Consider the following 23610-nt stretch of genomic DNA (forward strand, 5'->3'; position numbering starts at 1 on the left):
GCCTGGTGCTGCCAGAGTAGTTTGGTCTTTCTGACATGATGATGCGACACGGTCGACCGTGCTGTACTTCCAGCCCTCAGCTACACCACCGCTCCTGGGCGAGGTTTCTAAAACAGCGATCATCTATCCTATGATCGTAGGCGAACAAATCACGGAATTAGGGTTGTCGACTTCAATGCACTTCAGCTGTGTCTTCCATTTCCAAATCACATAATGGACTAGTGAACCTCCGGTGGCAACATCTGTCTGTGTACCGGCTTGACTTTCGCGGCCATGCACGTTCCCCAAGCATGTCGGACGTGGCAATAATTTTCCGGACCCAACATCAAGATTAGTGGCATCCTGGTGGTGTAAGATTCACTCGCTGCATGTTCTGCAACCTTGCTGAGCGTTCTCTATTTCTGTCAAGCCGACCTTACTGGTTCGAGCAACAACGCAAGGGAATACGGACTTCGAGCTGCGGCTCTCCACACCTCAGATCGCTGTAACCCAGCATCGTCTCACGTTTCTTATCTGGTTTCGACTTGACGCTATCCAGTCGCTGAACTCAGTCGGGCTCGCTTGCCTGCGCCTATCAATAGTATGGTCGGAGATTCCTGCGAGACTGCATGGCATTCTGCTGGCTAGTGCCCATACCGTACGAGTGGACCCCTCAGCGGAATTCCGCTGCTCGTCGACATCACTCTCCTCACGTCAGGAACGTGGATCGAGGCTAGCTGTACACGTCCCGGCGGCTGTGAGGTGGTGACTGTAGCCTCGCAGTATCAGTGCTTCGCGAAGATCCGCTGCCGGTACTAGTGGTCTCCATACACAATCGCTCGATCCCATGCAACTGGCTTTACCTCCGAAAACACCCCAGCACCCTGCAAGAGTCGACAATATATACCCTCTTCATTCCCAAGCTCTGTGTTTCCTTTCATCATTCAGTCCATCATCTCTTCTTACTTCGAGACGTCCAGCCCACCTCTCAAGTATTCCACATTTCGTTTCTTTGCATAGTACCACTCCCAGCCACAGTCTCTGTCAGTCCAAAGCTCGCCTTTATTCGTCTGCAGCATCACATTTCGTCGACCTCAGCCAATCCATTTGGATATCGACTCGCTCATCCATCGTTCTTCCTTTACACTGATCTCAAATCCATTTACTCTCCCAATACCCACACTGCAAGCCAGTATACCTTCACCAAGATGTCGAACGTCCTTCTTTTCGGTGATCAGACCGCTGAACAATACCCTCTGCTCCGCAAAGTGGTCTTGAGAACCAAGAATGCTCTTGTCCTCAACTTCCTCGAACGCACCGTTGTTGCTCTGCGTGGAGAAATCGCCCAACTCTCCCGCCCTCAGCGCGATGCCATCCCGGATTTCATGACCCTCAACAACTTGGTAGATCTGTACTATGAGAAGGGGTTGAAGTTGCCTCACCTCGAGAGTGTCATGGTATCCATTGCTCAACTTGGCCACTACATCGGTTACTTCTCCGAGAACACCAACGAACTCCCCCCTGCAGCCAACACACGTATTCTCGCTCTCTGCACCGGTTCTCTCGCCGCTGCTGCAGTTGCTTCCGCCAGAACTCTCGACGAACTTGTCACTCTCGGTGTCGAGACTGTTCGCGTCGCCTTCCGTACTGGTGTTCGCGTCAACAGCGCTCGAACTGCATTGGGTCAGGATCTCATGTCAAAGGAGAGCTGGTCTACCATCGTTACTGGCATCAACGAGCAGACCGCCAAGGATGCTCTCCACGCCTTTCACGAGTCTGCCGGTATTCCAATCACCAGTCATGCCTACATCAGTGCCGTCAGCACTATGGCCATCACCATCAGCGGTCCTCCTACCACAACCAAGCGTTTCTTCGAGGAGTCTGAGGCTGTTCGCAAGAACAACCGCGTCAAGATTCCTGTCTACGCCCCTTACCATGCCGAACATCTGTACAGCAATGCTGATATCGAGGCCATCATTGGTGAGGAGTCTGCAAAGTTCCTTCAGGCTTACCAGCCTCGATCTTTGATTCACTCCGGCTCGACTGGTATGTGCCACATCGCGGAGAACACCTACGAGCTCTTCAAGTTGTCCTTGAACGATATGCTCAGAGCCCCAGTCAGCTGGAACAGCCTTCTCGAGGAGAGTGTTTCCCAGATCACTGCTAGCACCAATGCCCCTGCCAAGGTCTTCTGTATTGGTGTTAGTAATGTCTCCAACAGCCTTGTCTCTGCCATCAAGGCTGGTGGTCAGTCTTTGGTCTCTCTCGTAGACCATTCTTCTTGGGAGTCCGCCGTCACTGACGCTACCCACGGCCGCACTCAGAACGACAAGATTGCCATCGTTGGTATGTCGGGTCGTTTCCCTAGTGCTGCCAGCACTGAGGCTCTTTGGGAGCTTCTCGAGAAGGGTCTTGATGTTCACCGCAAGGTCCCGGCCGATCGTTTCGATGCCGATGCTCACTGCGACCCTTCCGGAAAGGGCAAGAACAAATCGCACACTCCTTTCGGTTGCTTCATCGACGAGCCTGGTCTTTTCGACCCCCGCTTCTTCAACATGTCTCCTCGCGAGGCTGCACAGACTGATCCCATGGGCCGTTTGGCTCTTGTCACTGCGTACGAGGCTCTTGAGCAATCTGGTTACGTTCCCAACCGCACTCCCTCCACCAAACTCCACCGCATTGGTACCTTCTATGGTCAGACTTCTGATGATTGGCGCGAGATCAATGCTTCCGAGAACGTTGACACTTACTTCATCACTGGTGGTGTGCGTGCCTTCGCTCCTGGTCGCATCAACTACTACTTCAAGTTCAGTGGTCCTTCGTACTCGATCGACACTGCTTGCTCGTCGTCTCTGGCTGCCATCCAGCTTGCTTGCACTTCTCTGTGGGCTGGCGACTGTGACACTGCCTGTGCCGGTGGTCTTAACGTCCTCACCAACCCCGACATTTTCTCTGGTCTCTCCAAGGGTCAATTCTTGTCCAAGACTGGTTCTTGCAAGACCTACGACAATGCTGCCGATGGCTACTGTCGTGGTGACGGTGTTGGAACGGTTGTTCTCAAGAGATACGAGGACGCTCTCGCCGACAAAGACAACATTCTTGGATGCATTCTTGGCGCTGCTACCAACCACTCTGCTGAGGCAGTCTCCATCACTCACCCTCACGCAGGTGCTCAGGAATTCCTCTACAAGAAGGTTCTTGCAAACGCCGGAGTCGATGCACACGAGATCAGCTACGTCGAAATGCACGGTACTGGTACTCAGGCTGGTGATGGTATTGAGATGACCTCGGTCACGAATGTTTTCGCTCCTCGTCACCGTCAACGTAAGCCTGAGCAGAAGCTGTACCTGGGTGCCATCAAGGCCAACATTGGTCACGGTGAGGCTGCTTCCGGTATCAACTCCCTCTGCAAGGTCTTGATGATGATGAAGAAGAACGCCATTCCTGCCAACGTTGGCATCAAGGGTGAAATCAACAAGACTTTCCCTAAAGATCTGAAGGATCGTAATGTCAACATCCCTCAAACACATACCGCCTTCCCTCGTCATGGAGCCGAGAAGCGTAAGATTTTCCTCAACAATTTCTCTGCTGCCGGTGGTAACACCGCTATTCTGCTTGAGGACGGACCTATTCGCGAGGCGCCCAAGGCTGTTGACCCCAGAGGTACACTTCCTGTCACCGTCACTGCCCGCTCTATCGCTGCTCTGAAGAGCAACATTTTGCGCCTTCAAGGCTACCTGGCCGAGAACCCTGAGACTAGTCTGCCCGACCTGTCCTATACCTCGACTGCTCGTCGTATTCAGCACAACTACCGCATCGCTTTCCCCATCAGTGATATTGCTAAGGTCAGCGACACCCTTCAGGCTCAGCTCAAGGATACTTACAACCCCGTCCCTATGGTTCCTACTAAGACCGCGTTCTGCTTCACTGGTCAGGGATCGCAGTACACTGCTCTCGGTCAGAAGCTCTACCAGGACCTGAAGCCTTTCCGCGATGATATCGACCAGCTCGATAACATGGCTGTTATCCAAGGTCTGCCTTCTTTCATCGAGCTGCTTGACGGCACTGATGTTGCTACTCTCTCTCCTGTCAAGGTTCAGCTGGGTATGGCTTGTATCCAGGTCGCCCTTGCCCGTATGTGGGCTTCTTGGGGTATCACCCCCACCGCTGTCATCGGTCACAGCTTGGGCGAGTATGCCGCTCTTCACGTCGCTGGTGTCATTTCCGCCAGCGACATGATCATGCTCGTTGGTCGCCGAGCAGAGCTCCTTGTCAAGGACTGCACCCCTCACACTCACGGCATGCTTGCTGTCAAGGGTGGTGCTGAGGCCATTCGTAGTGTCCTCGGACCTAAGATGACCGAGATTGCATGCATCAATGGACCTGAGGAGACAGTCCTTTGCGGCAGTGGTGAGGTTGTTGGCGCCGCTAATGATGCGCTCTCTGCTCGTGGCTTCAAGGCTACCAAGCTCAACGTCCCCTTCGCCTTCCACTCCGCCCAGGTTGACCCTATTCTCGAGTCCTTCAAGAAGGTCGCTTCCTCTGCTACCTTCAACAAGCCTTTGGTGCCAGTCCTTTCTCCCCTCTCGGGTGACTTGATCCGTGATGCGGGTATTATCGGTCCCGATTACCTTGCTAGACATGCCAGAGAGACTGTCAACTTCTGGACTGCTCTTGCTAGTGGTCAGAAGGAGAAGGTCTTTGACGAGAAGACCGCTTGGCTCGAGGTCGGTGCTCACCCCGTATGCTCAGGCATGGTCAAGGCTTCAGTCGGTGCTACCACCACTGCTCCTTCACTTCGTCGCAACGAGGATCCCTGGAAGACCATCGCCACCAGCGTCTGCGCTCTCTTCAACGCTGGCGTCCAGATCAACTTTGACGAATACCACCGCGAGTTCAACGATGCTCAAGAGCTTCTTCCTCTACCTACCTACTCTTTCGACAACAAGAAGTATTGGCTCGATTACCATAACAACTGGACCCTGACCAAGGGTGAGGTTCGCGAGGCTCAGAAGACTATCGATGCCGCCCCACAGGCTGTCCCAGTCGTCGAGAAGCCTGCCAAGCGTCTCTCGACCTCCTGCCAGAAGGTCGTGCACGAGGAGTTCGAGGCCAACTCCGGTGTTGTCGTCATTCAGTCAAATGTCGCAGAACCCAAGCTCTTCCAAGCAGTCATTGGCCATCAGGTTAACGACACTGCTCTCTGCCCCTCGTCTTTATACGCTGATATGGCATTGACCGTCTGTGACTACCTCTACAAGCAACTCAGACCTTCTGCACCTAAGATAGGTATGAACGTCTGCGAGATGGAAGTGCCTAAGCCGTTCATTGCGAAGATGGAGCAACCTGCCGAGGGCCAGCACATTCAGCTCGAGGCCAAGGCAGATCTTGATGAGGGTGTTGCTCGTCTGAAGTTCAGCAGCGTCACCCCCGAGGGTAAGCTCATCCAGGAGCATGCGCACTGTCTCGTCAAGTTTGAGGACATCAGCTCGTGGACCGACGAGTGGGACCGCATCAACTTCATGGTCAAGTCCCAGGTCGATGTACTCAAGGCCAAGACCAAGACTCAGGAGGCACACGTCATGCAGCGTGGTATGGCTTACAAGCTCTTCAAGTGCTTCGTCAACTACAACGAGAAATACCGCGGCATGGAGGAAGTCATTGTCAACAGCCAGACCACAGAGGCTACTGCCTCTATCAAGTTCCAAAATGGTCCTGCAGATGGTGATTGGTACCAAGCACCTTACCAGATCGACAGCATGTGCCATATCTCTGGATTCATCGTCAATGCCACCGACTTGATTGACTCCGACAACAACGTCTGTATTTCCCATGGCTGGGGTTCAATGAGAATCGCCAAACAGATGACTCCCGAGGGCAACTACCGCTCTTACGTTCGCATGCTTCCCAAGCCTGGCAACGTCTACCAAGGTGATGTTTACATCATGGAGGGAGACGAGATTGTTGCTGTCTGTGGTGGTCTGAAATTCCAACAGATCCCTCGTCGCGTCCTGAACGTTTTCTTGCCTCCTCAGAAGGTCGGTACGCCCACTAAGACCGCTGCTCCTGCTGCTGCTGCTCCCAAGGCAATTACCGCTCCTAAGACTGTCGCACCTAAGGCACAAGCTCCCAAGCCTGTCGTCAAGGCTGCTAAGGCTCCGAAGAAGGCCGTTACCAAGAAGCCTCAGGGCTCTACCATCACGTCCCGTGTCATGCAGATCATCGCTACCGAGACCGATGTTGAGCAGTCTGAACTCGTTGAAGAGGCCGCCTTTGAGAACCTGGGAGTTGATTCTCTCATGTCTTTGACTATCTCTGCCAAGTTTAGAGAGGACCTTGACATGGAGATCAGCCCTACACTTTTCACTGACTATCCCACTGTTGGCGAGATGAAGAAGTACTTCTCTCAATTCGATGGCAATGTCGGTCCTGTCGAAGATGACTCTGAGGACGATTCTGAGCCTTCTGACATCGCTACCCCGTATGAGGACGACCTCAGTACTCCTGCCAGCTCTGCCCCCAGCACTGCTGCCAGTGACGCTGGGAAGCCTGACATTGACTCACCCATCCGCGAAATTCCTGACTCTGAGGTTGGCGAAGTCAGCCTGGCCCGCCATATCATTGTCCAGGAGATGGGCATCGACAGCTCTGAACTCACTGACGAGGCAGATCTTTCTGAGCTCGGCATGGACTCTTTGATGAGCTTGACCATTCTCAGTGAACTTCGCGAGAAGACTGGCGTCGATCTTCCCTCCACTTTCCTCATGACCAACTCCACCATTTTGGACATTGAAAACGCGCTCGGTATGCGCCCGCAGCCCAAAGCTAAGGCTGCCTCTGTACCTAAGAGCACAAAGCAGACCTCGCCTCAACTTGATAAAGTCAACGCCAGGCTTACTGATCTCTCCAAGTTCCCTGCCGCAACATCAGTCCTCCTCCAAGGCAATGCTAAGATTGCTACCAAGAAGATCTTCTTCTTGCCCGATGGCTCTGGCTCTGCTACATCTTATGTCAGCATCCCCAACATTGGCCCAGATGTCGCCGCTTTCGGACTCAACTGCCCATTCATGAAGAACCCTACCGATTGGACTTGCGGCATTGAGACTGTATCGCTCATCTATCTCGCTGAGATTAAGAGACGTCAGCCTCAGGGACCATACATCATCGGCGGATGGTCCGCTGGAGGTGTCATCGCTTACGCCGTTGCTCAGGCTCTGCTTGCCAATGGCGAAGAGGTCGACCGTTTACTACTCCTTGACTCTCCCTGCCCTGTCAATCTTGCACCCCTGCCTCAGCGTCTCCACGTCTTCTTCAACGAGATCGGTCTCCTTGGTACAGGTGATGCATCCAAAACTCCCAAGTGGCTGCTTCCTCACTTCACTGCCGCCATCCGTTCGCTATCTGACTACGAGCCTCAGCCTTCGATAAAGCCTATCAAGACTTACGCTATCTGGTGCCGTGATGGTGTTGCTGGTAACGCTGGTGACCCGCGTCCTCCCCCAGCTGAGGAGGAGGACCCTGCACCCATGAAGTGGTTGTTGAACCACCGCACTGACTTCACCGACAATGGTTGGGCTCAGCTGTGTGGAAGCAACATGAAGTACGGTGTCATGGGCGGCAACCATTTCACCATGATGAAGGAGCCTCACGCACAGGAACTTGGCAAGCTTATTCAAGACGGTCTCAAGATCTGAACCAAACACAAACTACAAAAAGAAGCAGTGAGAGGGTGCTCAGGCTTGGATGCTGAGAGGCGATGGTCACCTTGGGCTGAGGTTGACTGCGACTCCGACACCCTATCCTGTGACGAAGAGGATGTAATATCTAGGTGACTAACATTGTTTTTGCTTGGGCTGAGTGAAAGTCTTGTGGCTGTCTAGTCTTTCTTGTTCTCTTCTCTCACTCTCTCGCCGCCTGTGGCTTCGTTTCCTGTCTTCAATTCTTATGTTTCTCTGCGACCTGCTTGCGACGATACAGGTGTCGGCTCGCTAGACGGATAAACCTGTTTTTTTCTCTTTCTGTTCTCCTGGAGAGGTTCACGATCACACTACACAGTGCGAGAGGTCAATCCCGGTTTTCTTATCTTTGTCAATACATAGTGTTTCCAATTCGATTGTTCTTTACTACAAACATATCCGCTACTCTTCAAGTGACTTCTTTCCTCCGTTGATGACTCTTTCCCTTCGTCTTGAGTAGTTCCTTCTCGATTTACTTCGCGTAGTTCTTTTCCTTTTGCCAAAAGTAAGGCTATTGCGCCGCTGGACTATGTCTTACACTAAGCCGCTCTTCCCTTATCACTTCCCTTGTCTGGAAACGATTTACTACCCTACTCAATGTGATGGACTTGACCTCAGCACTTCAAGTATGTTTGCGCTCTCGTCATTTCTTCAGTTGACCATCGATCGGCAGATATGCTGTGGTAACCGATCATCTCAGGGATCGTCAGTAACTAATATTGTCAAACCGCTTCATGAACTCGTACTCGAGTACATGGGTTACATGCCAAATACTGTCACCTGTCGTTTGCACCATGTCAAGGACGACCACCGCCACCCCTTGCCCTACATACCAAGTGTCCAAGGATTCACATCCATAGTCGCAAACCTTACTCAGGGGTCCGATAGACCCGCGGCAGAGATGCTGGATCAACATTGGCCTTCAAGCTCCGTGAGACTGCAATGATCACAGCCCTTATCTGCGATCCAGATCCTCCACCATTATATCAATGGCGTGTTCTGCGAGGGAGGTGTGGCTGATCGGACCCCAAAGGCTGAGAGGAACAGGTACAAAGTACATGATACTGTACCTAAGATGGCCTGAATCGCAAGAGCTGAGAGCAGACAGCAGTGACAACAACAGAACGCCTTGCACGGGCACCCCCTCCACCCTGGGGACTCCGGAGAAGGACTCACGTAGGAGCCGGGTACCAGCGGCAGTGACAGATAGCTCATTCCCACCACGGCCAGTATCCACTTTCCTTTCTACGGCCGCGCCGAAGCCCTAGACCGTCCACATTGGATTAAAGCCGGAACGCATGTGAAAGGCGACTGTGGATCCCACCGCCCAAAGAAGACAGAAAGCCATGAAGCGTAAAAAAACATGAAGGAGCAACCGAAAAACAAGAGCAGAACGAGAGTGCTTGTGCAGAAAACACCCGGATGATTTACCTTTTTCGGCTGCATGTAAGCAATACTCAAGCGTGATCCTTCGATAGTCACGACAATCGTATATGCAATATTATGGTCCTGATATCTTGATTTACACCCTGTCGTTACACAAAGATAGAAGAAGACTACTGTATGCATACAGGGATGTTTGATCTTGGAGTTGCATGCTAGTGGGGTGGAGCATGGCGGGTTGAGGGAGCCGACATGAACGCATCATCACTTTTGGATGGGAGTCTTGATGTAAGCAGATGAGGTTGATGGCTGGTATGGCCTGTGCTCTGAGCAGGTAAGCGTCTCGCAGGTACGTACATGTGCATAAGATATGCTGGCATAATCGGGAAGCACAATGTACATATCTGCTTGTGCAAGAGAAGAGCAAACAGCTTCCAAACACGACGTAACTTCCACATCCCGAAGCAACATTCACATGCGCTCAGAAACAAAGGTCGCAAATAAGCAAGAGCGCTCCAAGAAATCGAGACTACAACGTTAATCAATCCACATTCTGTCAACAACAAATCGCAAATATGGCGACCACAACAACGTTCGCGCATCACCAATCTCACCCCCCACACCACAAACTGCACTCTTGAGACACGCACCCGACTAACTATTGTATTCAATATACAGCAAGAAAAGCGACGCACCCACAAACCCCCGCGGTATCCCCTACGCCCCTTTCGTCGACAATGTATCAGACTACTGCACCACCCGCGCAGAAGTAGAGCCAACCCTAAAGTCCTTTACCGAAATGATCCAAAAGTACCAATTCATGGAAGTAAACACATCTCGTCGCGCAACCGGTCTTCGCGAAAAGATTCCCGATATTTCAAAGACCTTGGATACGGTCAGATTCTTGAAGAGCAGGGATGAAAATGCAGAGGAATTGGAGAGTTTCTTTGAATTGAATGATACACTGTTTGCAAAGGCCAAGGTGCCAAAGACTGATGAGGTGTACTTGTGGCTGGGGGCTAATGTCATGTTGGCTTATCCGATGGAGGAGGCGGAGGAGTTGTTGGTGGGCAAGTTGGAGGCGGCTAAGAGTGGGTTGGAACATGCAGAGGAAGATATGGATTTCTTGAGAGAACAAATTACGGTGAGTTTGCTTGTCTCTACCTGGAGGAAGGACGGGATGCTGACGTTCTTTGAAACAGACACTCGAGGTCGCTACTGCACGCGTCTACAACTGGGACGTTGGTATGCGCAGAAAGGACAAGGCTGAGGGCAAGACCGCTGAGCCCAGCGACTGAAAGACGACTGGAAATCAGGAGATCACCAACGACATATCTGACGACTGGAGGCTTTCGACCAACAAGAAAGAGGGGAACACGCCTCACAGACGACAATCTGAGAGAAAACCATCCGCATCATACCATGCACGCCCAGCATCGACGTACTTCGGGTCAAGCACTCGAGCTACCGAGGGATGTTGGTCGAGGTCTATGCAACCCCGACCGTATGACTACTGTAGACAGCAACCAGCTAAGGTCGCCTGGTCAGCCTCCTCGAGAGAGTTCCACTGTACATATACATACCGCAAGAAGAAGATTTCTCACTTTGCCGACTATCAAGTTTCAAAGGAGCATAGCTATGAATTCGGGCAGAGGTCAAATATTCGAACTTTGCTTGAGCTATTCTGTTCATGAGCTGCTCGAACTCTCTGTAACTCTTGCCTGTAGCATATCGACCACGTGCTTGCCTATCCACCTCAACCTGCCATCACCATTGTCCATGGCATCTTGTGCCCATTCAAATAGCAACCTCAAGCTCCACAAAGCATCCGCCTTTCTCGAGTCCACACTACGGCTCAACACTAACCTACTATCTACAGCTGTCAATTTATCGTCCAGATGAGTAGCGCTGCGCGGATCAGTAGGCAGTATGAGACCAAAGTCCGCCTGATCAAAATCTTCAAATGCAGGAAGGTTGATAATCCACTCCCACATCTGGCGACCACCGAGACTAGATTGAGCGTCTATGAGAGCCGAAAGTGTTGTACTAAAGACACTGTTCGAAGCTTCACCTGGCGGACAACGACGCACGTAGACCGTTTGCGAGCGACGGAAGGTAGCAAGATGTTTCGGGTTCGCAGCAAAGTCTAGTGTGACCTGCCAGTATGCTGGATCATCTGTGCTGATACGCGATATGGTGCCCAATTCGGGTAGCAAGCATGGGGAAGTCATCTGTTGCTGCTTTCCGTTTCGCGTGGTGACTCGGAGCTTGACATGAATAGGCCGCTTAGTGTCAATGTCTTGCACCACGATACAGCGAGGCTCGGCCGCGAAGACCCAGAAGTGTCTGAAAGCCTGCAAGTGTACCCTGTTGTCCAAGACATCGCTAGGGAAGAGAGGATAGAACGCACACATCAGAGATGCGATCGCAAAGTCAGAGGTCCCGAACGTGTATGTACCGCCGCCCAAGAACAATGTGCCGATTGCAAGATGAGCTGCCAGGTGGGAGCCGTACGTGGTTTCTGAGTCAACTCGACCATGCAATGAACGCAGATATCTAAAGCTTTGCAGATCGCCAGTGCCTGCCATGATGGTTGCTATGGCAAGCGTAAGCACATCAATACATCGCTTGACTGTCGCTCTGGCCAATTTCGCGTCATAGAAGAAGGTATCCTGCTTTGTCACTGCAATGAACGCCTTGAGAACCGAGATTACCTGATCCCGTGCTCGTTGGTTACCACTGCCCGCAAATCTCAACGCTAGACTCCAGGCAAGACCAGTCAGAATATTGAACACCGGAACGTCCTTACTGCGTAGTTGAGGAAGGGTGCTCATGTTCATCGAAGGTTTGGGAACATGACCGTAATAGCGATTCGCATACTCGACAGGAAGGTTCCTGCGGATCCAGTCCGGCTCATCAGTGATCTCGTCCCACAAGATAAGATGGCTCGCAACAGTACGAAGAAGCAACATGTCTGGCCGACAATGCTCGAGCTGGGCAAGTGTATCCGGAATGTCTATCTTTCGAGCTACCGACCGATCACCAGTCTTCATGTAGATCAAAGTGATCGCGATGACTGCACCAGCAGTGGCTTTGTCAACGACATGAACAAGCTCGACTGGTCGAGGTCCAATAGCGACCGTCAGCAACCGCTCTAGCAAGTTCATACCATGAAGACCACGCAAGTCGCGACCCTTTCCTATATTGATGTATCCAAGGGCAAAGCCGGCAGCAAGTCGGTAAGATTCGTCACGCAGCTGTTCCATTGTACTTCCGGGATCCTCGATTTCCCGATGTTCGACCTCGGAAAGCATGATCTCACTCATTCTTCGATGCTGCGTATCATAGTACACTAAACCGATACCCATCAGTCCGGCAGTCTGCGTACTAGGCGAGACGTTAAGCTCGGCAGCTCCATGCGGCAGCATTCTTGTGATGTGTACAGACAACATTCGAGTGAGAAGGGTGTCCATTGTTCCAAGATACGACGCTGACAAGCCCAAAAGGAGGCCGATAGAAGTCATGTTATGTTTTGGTGTCAGATATTTGAACGCAAGCCATTTGGCAAGAGTCCTGAGATGGCCGTTGATACCGAGCGCCAGAAGAAACCCGGCATGTCGGTTACTGAGTTCTGCAGGTTTGTTGAAGACAATCCACGAAGTATCTATACCCGTAGCATTTCGCGAAATGCTCAGTCCTGCCGAGACACCTGCATGGAAGAAAGTCCATGCAAATTTCTCTTCAGTGAACCCACTTCGATCGGCGCTGATGGTGGTGTCCATCGGCTTCATCTGACAAGATGTGCTGAAGCCTTTGATTTGGAACTTTTCCGAAAGAAGAGGTCGCTGACTTTCGAAGTGAATCATACCATCTCCTGGCGAAAGTGCAAGTGTTCGTACCATAACCCACTGCATGACCCGTTTCTGTTGCTCAAGATGCTCAACCTCCGACCATTCAGGTTGTGGTGCACACTCAGCTATCTGGACCGCAGTCGGGTTCATCAACCGGGCAGCATCGACAAAGCGGCGATCCTCGGAGAAAATGAGCGAGATCACTGCGTGCCTCTCTGCTTCGTGCGTTTTGGCCGTGAGAGGAGCACGATCGGCAGAACTATAAATTGTCTGTACGTCGTGTGGGACTAAAACATTAGGAGGCGCTCCTCGACTTGATGGACGATTAGCGTCCTTGTTCAGTTGTGACAGCCCGATCAGGTCCTCCCGCGCAATGAATTCTAGAAGATCAGCAGACCATGTTGTAGGGGGTGATGTCTGACAACGAGTGATAGCCTCACGGAGTGGGGCAAGCACTCCCTCTGGAAGAGTTTCGAAGGCACCGGGGCCAAGGTTAACCTGCTTCATCATCTCTACCAACGCGCTGGGTGTGGTTTTGATGGTCGGGAAACGAGCTGCTAACGATCGCAAAGAACTGAGTCGAGGCAAAATCTCGCTCGTAAGTTTTGAAGTTGTGGTGAGCGGTGACTCCAACCCCAAAGCGGCTATCGTTTCCAGGCTCAAGAAGGGATTCGCTACTCCCTGAACGAAGCTCTTTTCGACCCAAGCAAAAACGGACCGAGGCAGGGGGCAAGAATCTTGTAAGGCTTTGACGGACGTGTTCATCATGGATGAGGACAAGTCCCAATCACTAATCTCACCTTCCATCTCAAGGTAGGCGCCAGATCTGTTAGACCATGAGTCAAGTGACAGCCACTGCCCAAATTGGGCAATGATGGCACAAAGAGAGCCAGCAACGATCCTACCCGCGTCATCTGAAAGCGAGCTGAGTTTGCGCTCTTCTCTAAAAAGGTACAGCACCAGCATTATCTTGGTGCAACATAGATAACGCGAATCAGCGGCTTCCGGGGACACTAACCAGTCCAACTCATCCACAGCGATGTCGTGCAATAGATGACGGGCCATTGTCTCGTATTCTATCAGCGAGAAGGGGTGCTTCTTGGGTTTATGTGTGCTTCGGGGAGTTCTGAGTCTTGATCTTGGAGTAACGGCACTAAGCTTTACGTTCGTAGTAGGCTTCTCGAGCCAGTTCCATGCAGGCGAGGTGAGCTTGTCAAGATCCGATTCCAGACTGCGAGACCGTAATTGGCTGCCGTATGTACCGAGTCGTGACCCATCCACCGTCGAAGACTTACTTCTCTGGTTACCTCGCAAGGCTCTTCCGATGGAGCCAGCCGCAAATGCAAAGAGGGCTACGATCAACGCTTCCCACTCGACATCGAGTCCACTGGTAAGTTGTGTTCCCTCGCTTGCAAAACGGTGATGTATGTTACACCAAATAGCAGCAATCGAGCCTCCCTCTTTTGTTGGAAGTACTGACTGGCAAAGTTCGAGAACGTGGCGCACGGCGGTCGATCTAGGACTCAGCCGTACCTGGAAGCGGTTTTCGAAGCCATCTGAAGAGACGACCGTGACTTTGCCTTGGTTTCCAGGGTACTGTAGTGTACAAGGCCAATGAAGTGGTTGTGAGGCCTGCTTGTCACTGCTGGATGATTGCAGGATACTTGCAACACGAGATGGGTGTGATGTACGCATTTGGGATGATATCGGCAATGACCATGTAACCCCTCGCGCAGGGATGATGCCAAGTTCTTGTGAAGTAGCTGAAAGGTGGGCAATAGCTGTGGCTCTTCCGTCTTGAATCTTGGTGATATCGGTGATGTTGTGAGTCATGTTTCGGTCGCAGAGAAACGGTATAGGCATATATCGCGCTAGATCGTATCTGCCAGGTTGGGATCCAGATTCGTGCCTCTTCTGTACACGCAATTTTACTGTCGTCATAGACCCTGAAGACTTATCGAGGATGTAGATCGAAATCAGACAGTTGTTTTGCTCTGACTGAGAAGGATGGATCAATGGAGACACTTTGATTAGGTCCTCGATCGCAGCCGACCCAAAATTCGACACATCTGTCATGAAGACATCTAGCTTGCGTATAACGAGCTCCTTCCGGAGCCCATCAGGCGACGAGCCTAGCACAGATTCTGTACCAGCGGACTTGTGGGTTGCGCCAATCAGTCGCTCGGCACTCTCATACTCGTCATTGTAATCTTGATTTCGACTGTTTTCGATCTCAGTAGCATCGTCCGGTCCAATGCTTTTGCTGAAGAGACTTCCTGGTGTCGACGCGCGACTCTTGCGGAGCACTTGGTTGGCGCCAAAACTCCGGCGATCACGATCAGTAAAGCTCCCCATGGAAGGGTAACGACGTCCAGCACCACTAAAGCTAGCACCGAGAGCGGTCTGTTTGATGGAAGGGTCTGAGTGACCAACATCACCGCGTGAGAGAATGGAGCTCACTCGCCTGGTACCGCTAGAAGGTTTCTTAAGCAGATATTCCGGGTCCATTTGAGATGCCATAACTTCCTCCTCATCATCTTTTGAAGGTCTTGTGGTTGAAGCGACAGATAATCTCGTAGACGCAGCAAAGCTTTCTCGTACCCTATCGCGATGATCGCGATGCTTCAAAGCAGGAGTAGAAGCGCCTGCTGTGCGGCTAGTCATCACAGAACTGGGGCGCTTAGCCTTCGCTGCTCGATGTGCTGCACGTTGGGACAAAAGGTCAGAAAGCTTAGGAGGCTGCAAGTACCATGCTTGCCACACCGTGATCTGACCTAGCTCTCTATTCACTGTGACCATCAAGAACAAGGGAGCGTCAGTAGATTCTGCAGTTTCAGCAAGCTCGTCCTGTGACGATACATAAACAAGCTCTTCCGCAGGGTCGAGCATGTCATACTCCACAATGGGAGCATTGGGAGCGCCGGGACGAGGAAAGCGAGGTTGGCGACAAACACTGGCGTGCGAAACGGGTGCTAAATCTGACAGTGGGTTTTCCAATGAATAGAATCGAGGCAGCTCATCGATGATTTGCGAGTCCGAGCCCTTGGTAAGATCCTGGAACAGAGCATCAAGATTGAAGTGTGTTGATGGACTTGGAGGCAGGACGCTCGGACGGTACCGATTGGCTCTTATCTCAGGAGACCTGGTCTGAGAGAACAGATACGGCTGTGAAGAAGCAAACGAGTTTGGTGGTGGAGCAGGAATGGTAGGCGTCGGTGGCCCTCTCGCAGATACAGTAGACTTCCTCTGCATGACCAGACCATCAATAGCGGGAAATGCCTTTTCAACATCGAAGGGCACGTTCACTACATGGGTCGAGCCCGAGAGGTAGTGGATATGCATCTCAGTTTTCAAGACGATGACAAGAGCGCGGTTGAAGCTGTGTGGCTCGTTACTGCTCAACGACAGCAGATGTCTTGGATCTCGCTGAGGCTTAGTACCCCATCTCGAAGCGTATGCCGTTGACGCATAAGAGATGACATTGTCTGGACCAGTAGTCTCGGCAGAACCCTTGGTAGGCAGATCGTTGCGGAAGCGTGTGATCAGAGCGTGACCAACGGGTTGCTTCATAGAATCGAAGTTGAAGACCTTCCGGACATGGCCATCTTGTGACCAGACGACGCAATTAGAAGTATATAAGACTTCATCTTCTGAATCGTTCGAGGAATTTGGATAGACTTTCCAGGTATAGTCCCCTGAATTGGGAGGCTCAGGAAGAACAGATTCAGATATCAGGTAGGGCAGAGCCGAGGGGCGGTGGATGCCCAATGAGACAAAGTCGGCCATAAATCAAGATATGATGTGGCGAAAAGTGCACACATTATCGTCGAATGTATCGATGTTTTATTGGAAGTTCATTGGTCAGGCGGTGGAGGCAGATGTTTGTTGTGTATTGTTGATGGAGGATGAGTGAAGTCGACAAAACTTCAGTCTGTGCCAGTAGTGGAAGTTCGACCACGAGTTATAGATTCCCGCGAATGTTGCAGTCGACGATTGAATGGGTATGGACCGACAGCAGTGTTGGACTCTGGCGTTCATGTGTAGAATGTTTCTCATGGTGGACGCGCTGGCTCGGTTGCACTTTCCTCTCGGCGCGTCAACAGCTTCCTCGCCCAAGCAGCAGCAACTTGACCATCGACCTTTCCTCTTCCAATTCTCGCAGCAACAATGACAACATCTTATTATGACTCGTCTGCGAAACTGCAGAAGCCACGAGTTTCTCGCCATGGCAGGCAGATGCACCTCAAGTATGCGCACGTCTTGTTATGTCCATCTACGCATGTTAACAAAAGTGCATAGCTACGAATGCCCACACCGTTTGAACGTCACCAAAATCTACCCTGTTCAGAGCCCGCGAGGTGCTGACATTATCGTGTCCGGATATGACGACGGCCTTCACATCCTTTGGAGAGGCGGCAGGCCACTGTCGGCTACCTCGCGCGCCGTCACGGAGCGCGTAACTGAAATATCAGGCTCACATACAAAGCACATGGAATGGAACCTGCCCATAGACATGCACAAAGATACAGTCATCGAAGACATCCCGGCCAAGGACAAGCCGCGTTACGAGGCCGAAGATGAAGAGCTGGACGAAGACGAGCCGTACCCATCGTTCGCCCAAGAGCTGAAACTGTCCTTTGGCAGTCCGGTCATACACCTGGCCCTGCCAAACATCCCTCAGCCCTCTACCACGCTGCAATCAAAGACACAGATACCCCTCATAGTCAAGCAACGTATCGTCCTGGTCGTGGCCTGCGCAGATGCGTCAGTGCGTCTGATCACACTGCCTCTGACCCCTCCATCAGCGACCACTAAACGAAATGGTCGCCTGGGTGCTCAGATCTGTGAACTCAGCCCATCGGCTTCCTCTTCAGCTATGGCCAGAGACATTGCCCTAACGTGGACAAGCAGCTCCGCCTTGCCTGTCGCCGGCGATCACATGGACCTCGACCGACCGCAGCAACAGTCCGCTGCAGACAATGAAAGGCTTGATCTGCTTGTCGCTTCATCGACCTCGGCTCATCTCGAGACTCTCACCTTCTACCGCATTCCCATCGCTTTCAACGATTTGACGGGCGGCACAATCCCCAAAGCCGTTGTGCCTTTCCACGCAGTACCTCTATCTTCCTCTTCACAATGTCTGCGCTTCAGCACCGCTCAATACCCCTCCCGCCAGCATTCGCGCCTTCTTGTTGCCGATGTCAAGGGGACCTTGAAGATCTACGACCCACTCGCACCTAAAGGCCGTCCGTCATCTCGCGCTTCCACGGCCGACACACCTGTCGCGACGGGTGCATGGATATCGGCTTTCAACACTGCCTTCCAAATGCCCAAGGGAGCCACAAGCAATTTCCCTGGCCTTGCTCAAAGAAGAAAGATTGTCGATGTCGCTTGGATCTCTGGTGCTAGGGCTGCTTTGGTTCTGTTGGATCGTGGTGAATGGGGAGTGTGGGACATTGACGCTGTCACACAGAAAAAGATGAACACATTCGCTATCCAAGGCTTCATCGGTAGTGCAGATGCTGCGCCTGCAACAGAACTCAAGTCTAGGTCCACTCAAGGTCTTGCACCATCAACGCCCAATACGCGTCAGCAACGACAAGAATCTCTCTTTGGCGCTACGAAGTCTGCTGCGTCAGCAACGACCACAGCCAGGGGCGGCGTGTGTGCAGTCGCGACTTCTGGTAGCCATGGATCGCTTGATGATTCAATCGTCTTGTGGTATGGTAGTGACGCATACCACATCTCGAGCCTTGCCTCTCTCTGGCAGCGTAGCCTCAACAGTAGCGGTAAGGATATTGGATCTCTTTATGGACCAGGAATTTCGCACATTGAAGGCTTGGACCTTTCTGGTGAGATCCTCAATGGCGTCACACAATTCCCTGTTCGCTCTACAGCACTCAATCTGGGCGCCATATCACAGCGTGACTTTGCCGTCGCTGGCGAGTACCGTCTTATCATAGTCCAGTCGATGCGCCCACAGACACCTGCCAAGTCAATTTTCGCACAAGCAACAGCCGGAGCAGGTAATGGTGCCAGCGTCTTTGACCAGCAACTACTAGACCGTGGAGAGCTGGATCTTGGTGGCATGGATCGTCTTCTCGATAACATGGGTACCAGGACCAACGGTTTCGCGCCAGCAGCGACCAAGAAAAGAGTTGGATTCGCCGGTTAGACGACTAACATGCATCAAAGTAATCATCAACATGAAAAGGGAGTTTTAGGAGGGACAGAATCGACGTCTGCACGAATGGATATACCCAACTTGTTTCTTTCTTGCTCTTCTTCTCTTTCAATCACGAAAGCAATAACCTCAGGACCCAAAGAAGGTCTGAACCACTTTTTCCCCTCTGCCTCTCAACTCGTGTAATTGCGACATGTATACACACACACACACACACACACACACACACACACACACACACACACACACAAACAAACAAACCGCGTTGCAAGGTGGAGCATTGATTCAAGAGCCATGATCCTTGCTCAGTATTCCACGCGGAACATCAAAACATGCACTCTAGTCCAAGCCTTTCATGGTAAACCAAGTCATTTCTCTCGTCCACACACCTCACAGAGGTAGTAGGAAAGAAGGGGGGTTTGGTGGATAAGAGGGATATTCGACAATTTTGCCTCTTGTAATCATGCAGTCTTGTTTGTGGCTGTGTGATTTGGAGGCGTGTATCTTTGTCGGGACATTTTTGAAAGACGAATACGATAATCTTCCATCTTCCTTTGAAGTAACATACTCTTGCTATACCCAGTCTTACTTCTTCTTCCTCAGATCCACGACTTGAAACTGCAAGCCTGACAATTCGGAAACATGACCAGGTCTCAATGCATCCGTGTATAGATTTCCCTCGTCGTGAGGATGGAAAATACCAGGCTTGTGACAATTCAGAATCGCTTCTTTGCCCGGGGGGTCTGTGAGACGGAAGATACCATGACTGTTTCCTCTGATCAGTAATGATCCTACTCATCAGAGTCTGGATCGGAATCGAGAGTCAACAACTTACTCGGGAGATTTAGATGGCGCACAAACAATAGCAACACTTTCTGGCAACATGACCTGATAGCCCACACTAGTATGCAAGTCCCTCGAAGACAAGAAACAAGTCTGGGTGGGATGTGTATGTATCCAACCACAAACCATCAAGCCCTCATTATCTACATGATCAAACAATTCAGTCTCTCCCACATCGGTGGTTTCACAAGTGTCAGAAGTTGCTGTTTGATCTGGGATGACGAGGTGGGAGATGAAGAGGGCGTTTGAGATCAGGGTGCCGCAGAGGATGCCGCAGGTTTCGAGATTGGAGCAAGTGTTTGGGTGGGCGAGGGCGACGAAGGAGGTGCGGAGGGCGGTGGGGAGGAAGAGGGTGCGGAGAGGGGTGCCGTTTTCGGTGTAGGCGGCTTGTTGGAACGTGTAGGATTGGGAGTTGGAGAGGTCTTGTTTTGGCGGTGGGGGTGGTGCGTTTGCCTTGAGCGGTAGAGGGGGAGCAGATTGGCCCGTCTTTGAAGGTAGTGGTGGGGGTGCACCGTAGGTGGACAGGTGATTCTTGGGAGGCCGACTGGGTGCAAGAGATGCTGACGACTGCGGAACAGAGCCATGAGTCGATGGTACTGCAGGGTAGTGGTATGCCGACGATGCTTGTGAGGATGAGTGAGATTGACGAGATTGTCGAGGAGCATCGATACGTCGGCCCAGATGCTGTATTCCACGGCTCAGGTCGTCCATGACAGAGTTGTCGTCGCGAGGGTCCTTTCTCCTTCTCCGTAGCTCGCGGTTGGCCAGTTGTAGGGCTATGTCCTTGTGCTCACCGGCACTCAGCACAAGCGAGTCTTCCGGCGCGGGAGCTGGCTCTCGATGTGACTTTGAATCGGTCCTCCTCTTGACGAGGTCCTGGTACTTTTGGTAGCGCTTTGTAATGTCGGGCTTCAGGGCCTCCATGCGCGACAGATCAGCCTTGACGTCGTCGCGGGCGCGAGCCATCTGCGGCTTGAAGTCTGGCTTCTTCGCATCCGGGTGTTTCGAGATGTGGGTGAAGAAGAAGTCGGCATGGCGGTAGAGGAATAGGTAGGCGTCTTGTAGGTTTCCATCGCGCTCGTAGTCGTTGGCCTGGGGGGCTCAGAGATTAGGACGGGGCGACTTTTGTAAGGAGAGATAGACTCGCATCTCCTGAGCAGAGTCTTTCGGATCACCTCACTTGGCTGGTCATGTTCTGGGCGGTGCGCAGGGCCATGTTGAGGGGGATGTTGGCCGCATGGTCGAAGTTGGACGCCGCGGTCACGATTTGCTCGACGCTCTTGGGCGCACTCATGCTTGGTCTGGGGTGAGAGTGGTATGCAGCGTAATATCTAGGTGGGGCAGAGGCGGGATAGTGGTTGGCGCATGTGTTGTCGGCAAGAGGACAAGGACGTGAATCGAGGGGCATGTGGAGGGGGAACAACAGGGCAGCAATGACGAAGCCTCTCGCGTCCAAAAAAGACGTTGATGGTCTGTCGCTTCTCGCTGCTTGCGACCTCGCCAATCATCCAGCGACAAGCAATGAGCCCGCCCATAACCCGGGCCGCTGCAATAGCTTCGGGTCTTGCCAAAGTCGCAAGGGCGGCAGAGAAAAAGGGCACAAGGTCGAAGCAGGCCCAGGTAGCCGCTGCCGTGTCGCAACTGAAAAAGGTCAAGAAGCCAAAGAAGGCCTCTGTACCCGATGAAGCTCCCAATGAAGCTCCCAATGACGAGCCGAGGGCAAAGGACGTGTCGGAAACTCCCCGCTACAAGAACCTCGCCTCATATCGAAACCGTTACACCTACTACCCTCACCAGGACTTTCCACTAGGCGACACTCTGGCCAAAACCCTCGGTCGACACAAGCCCGTTGGCCCCGCTGGCAAGGACAAATACCCAGACACTGTCGACGTCGTCAGCCCTGCACTGTGCGACGACATTCTCAACTACCTTGGTCCAGACCTCGACAAGTACAAGGGCTGCGACATCATCGACATCCACCCTGGCGCATGTCTGTGGTCGCAGAAGATCCACCATTACCTCAAGCCACGACGCCATGTCCTTCTGGAGCCAGACGAGCGTTATCTGGACGACTTCATCAATCCTCTGCTGGAACAGAAGGACTCTGCCTACCGTCACACCACCCTATCGGGCGCTCACCCAAAGGACTACTTTGAAACATATGACAAGATCTTCAACGATCATCTCTTGCCAAAGAGAGACCCCCTGCCTGCCAACGATCCCCGTCTGCGCGAACCAAACAACTCGCTGCTCGTTATCGGGAGTCTGGTCCGTCGCTACGGTGGCGTTCGCCAGACTTCTAACGCTGTCCATTTCCCCAATCTGATACTGCTTCAAATGGCCGAATTCGCTCAGACGAACAACATGTTCCAACGCTACGGCTTGGTCCGCGCCCTACTCTGGACTCCCGACGAGATAAAGGCAACTGTTATGCCTGATTCCATCCTGACCAGACTGGGTTACTCTATCAATCTCGAGTCGGCCTTTGATTTGGCAGAAGTCGTCAATGGCGACCGCTCTCAACTCTCTCGTACCGATGCCATGAAAAGGATCCTCTTTGCTCGCCAGCGGCAGCATGAACTTGATCTTTGGGGCGCACGGAAAGTGCTTGCACGTATGGAGGAGAACAACATGGCCCTTCCTGAACACCGTCGGCCGGAACTGCACAAGAAAGCCTTAGAAGCCGATGATGAAAGTCTGGACGCGTATAACCCCGTTCGTCTACCCGAGGCTGGACCAATACAAGAGCTTATGGCACGCCATGAGGACCATCTCAAGAAACTGGAACAAATTGCCGCGCTTCCTCAGAAACAGAGTGTCCAGACTATGGCACGCCATGAGGAATCTCTCAGGAAACTGGAACAAACTGCTACGCTTCCTCAGAAACAGGGCATCCAGATCATCCGGGACTTGAAGCCTAAATGCAAACTCACAAGCACTAGCCAAGCAGCGCTGACAGAGATGGAGCAACACTTTTGCAGACTTTACCTGGATGTCTGGGGTGTTCAAATTGCCCTTGAACAAGACTTTGCTGCAAAGAAGGCCAATATGACTGAAGACACACTAGCTGGCTTGGAGTCGCGCCTTCTTGCCACCAGCGATCAGCTTACCGGCATGCTAGGGAAGCTTGTTAGAAACTCGCAAAAGCGCAAGACAATAACCATCATGCTCAGCGAGATATTCGCGCTTTGCAAAGCGAGGCCAGCGATGGCATGGGACCGACGACCCTATGAGGCCATCGTGGCCAAGGAAGAGGAATTCTGGCCACGCTTCCCAATGCAACTGCTTGACTTGAAGCCAAGACAGGAAGCGCTTGGGGATGACTTGATGGGCACTACCGAATCCGACCAGATCAGGCGTGGTCTGGCCAAATCGCTTTTCACCCATTCAGCAGTGCCACTGGTGGAATCCATCGACAGGCTTGGTCCAGGAGCTCGTGAGTTCCTCGTAGTTCCCGCGTTCAAAGATGCTCTTTTGGGTGGAAGATTGGACCCGAAGCTGCTCTTGACCAGAGACATCACGTTCGAATTATTGAACGCGCTCACAAGAGCGTACATTGAATGGCCGTTCCGACCCGAAGGCCTAGACGCGATCGAAACAAAGGCGATCGAGGCAGGCGCATCAGTGTAGGAAA

The 23610-nt window shown here is 52.2% G+C and overlaps 7 protein-coding genes across 7 annotated transcripts; 4 read left to right on the plus strand and 3 right to left on the minus strand.

Annotated features, from left to right (window-relative positions):
• Positions 1-1187: 1187 nt before the first annotated feature.
• Positions 1188-8106, plus strand: AUEXF2481DRAFT_99381 (uncharacterized protein; the record flags this gene model as incomplete). The annotated part of the gene is made up of 1 exon (XM_013486699.1): positions 1188-8106. One exon carries the CDS (start codon positions 1188-1190, stop codon positions 7671-7673), a length of 6486 nt encoding a protein of 2161 aa, XP_013342153.1. The 3' UTR covers positions 7674-8106.
• Positions 8107-8811: 705 nt separating this feature from the next.
• Positions 8812-9384, minus strand: AUEXF2481DRAFT_327178 (uncharacterized protein). Its single transcript, XM_013486700.1, has one exon. It carries the CDS (start codon positions 9282-9284, stop codon positions 8961-8963), a length of 324 nt encoding a protein of 107 aa, XP_013342154.1. The 5' UTR covers positions 9285-9384; the 3' UTR covers positions 8812-8960.
• A 172-nt stretch (positions 9385-9556) lies between these two features.
• On the plus strand, positions 9557-10685 carry AUEXF2481DRAFT_41811 (uncharacterized protein). Its single transcript, XM_013486613.1, has 3 exons — positions 9557-9690; positions 9777-10242; positions 10301-10685. The coding sequence occupies exons 1-3, from the start codon at positions 9674-9676 to the stop codon at positions 10394-10396; spliced, it is 579 nt and encodes a 192-aa protein (XP_013342067.1). The 5' UTR covers positions 9557-9673; the 3' UTR covers positions 10397-10685.
• Positions 10686-10786: 101 nt separating this feature from the next.
• Positions 10787-16948, minus strand: AUEXF2481DRAFT_99385 (uncharacterized protein; the record flags this gene model as incomplete). Its single annotated transcript, XM_013486701.1, has 2 exons — positions 16430-16948; positions 10787-16336 (listed from the first exon to the last, which is right to left on the minus strand). The coding sequence occupies exons 1-2, from the start codon at positions 16733-16735 to the stop codon at positions 10787-10789; spliced, it is 5856 nt and encodes a 1951-aa protein (XP_013342155.1). The 5' UTR covers positions 16736-16948.
• Positions 16949-17116: 168 nt separating this feature from the next.
• On the plus strand, positions 17117-19124 carry AUEXF2481DRAFT_6647 (uncharacterized protein; the record flags this gene model as incomplete). The annotated part of the gene is made up of 2 exons (XM_013486509.1): positions 17117-17196; positions 17249-19124. 2 exons carry the CDS (start codon positions 17117-17119, stop codon positions 19122-19124), a joined length of 1956 nt encoding a protein of 651 aa, XP_013341963.1.
• Positions 19125-19371: 247 nt separating this feature from the next.
• AUEXF2481DRAFT_41814 (uncharacterized protein) lies at positions 19372-21518 on the minus strand. Its single transcript, XM_013486614.1, has 3 exons — positions 21157-21518; positions 19969-21068; positions 19372-19899 (listed from the first exon to the last, which is right to left on the minus strand). Exons 1-3 carry the CDS (start codon positions 21382-21384, stop codon positions 19719-19721), a joined length of 1509 nt encoding a protein of 502 aa, XP_013342068.1. The 5' UTR covers positions 21385-21518; the 3' UTR covers positions 19372-19718.
• AUEXF2481DRAFT_6649 (uncharacterized protein) lies at positions 21498-23606 on the plus strand (the record flags this gene model as incomplete). The annotated part of the gene is made up of 1 exon (XM_013486510.1): positions 21498-23606. One exon carries the CDS (start codon positions 21498-21500, stop codon positions 23604-23606), a length of 2109 nt encoding a protein of 702 aa, XP_013341964.1.
• Positions 23607-23610: the final 4 nt, after the last annotated feature.

Source organism: Aureobasidium subglaciale (assembly GCF_000721755.1).
Source record: "Aureobasidium subglaciale EXF-2481 unplaced genomic scaffold scaffold_16, whole genome shotgun sequence".
In the NCBI taxonomy this organism is placed as follows: domain Eukaryota; kingdom Fungi; phylum Ascomycota; class Dothideomycetes; order Dothideales; family Saccotheciaceae; genus Aureobasidium; species Aureobasidium subglaciale.

Excerpts from the sequence above, each read along its gene's own strand:
- AUEXF2481DRAFT_327178 (XM_013486700.1), bottom strand. The coding sequence starts at position 9,284 with ATGCATACAGTAGTCTTCTTCTATCTTTGTGTAACGACAGGGTGTAAA.
- AUEXF2481DRAFT_41811 (XM_013486613.1), top strand. Across the intron at positions 10,243-10,300 it reads TCTTGAGAGAACAAATTACG|ACACTCGAGGTCGCTACTGC; the intron begins GTGAGTTTGCTT and ends TCTTTGAAACAG.
- AUEXF2481DRAFT_41814 (XM_013486614.1), bottom strand. The coding sequence starts at position 21,384 with ATGCCCCTCGATTCACGTCCTTGTCCTCTTGCCGACAACACATGCGCC. Across the intron at positions 21,069-21,156 it reads CCCAGAACATGACCAGCCAA|GCCAACGACTACGAGCGCGA; the intron begins GTGAGGTGATCC and ends TGAGCCCCCCAG. Across the intron at positions 19,900-19,968 it reads GCGCCATCTAAATCTCCCGA|TCATGGTATCTTCCGTCTCA; the intron begins GTAAGTTGTTGA and ends CAGAGGAAACAG.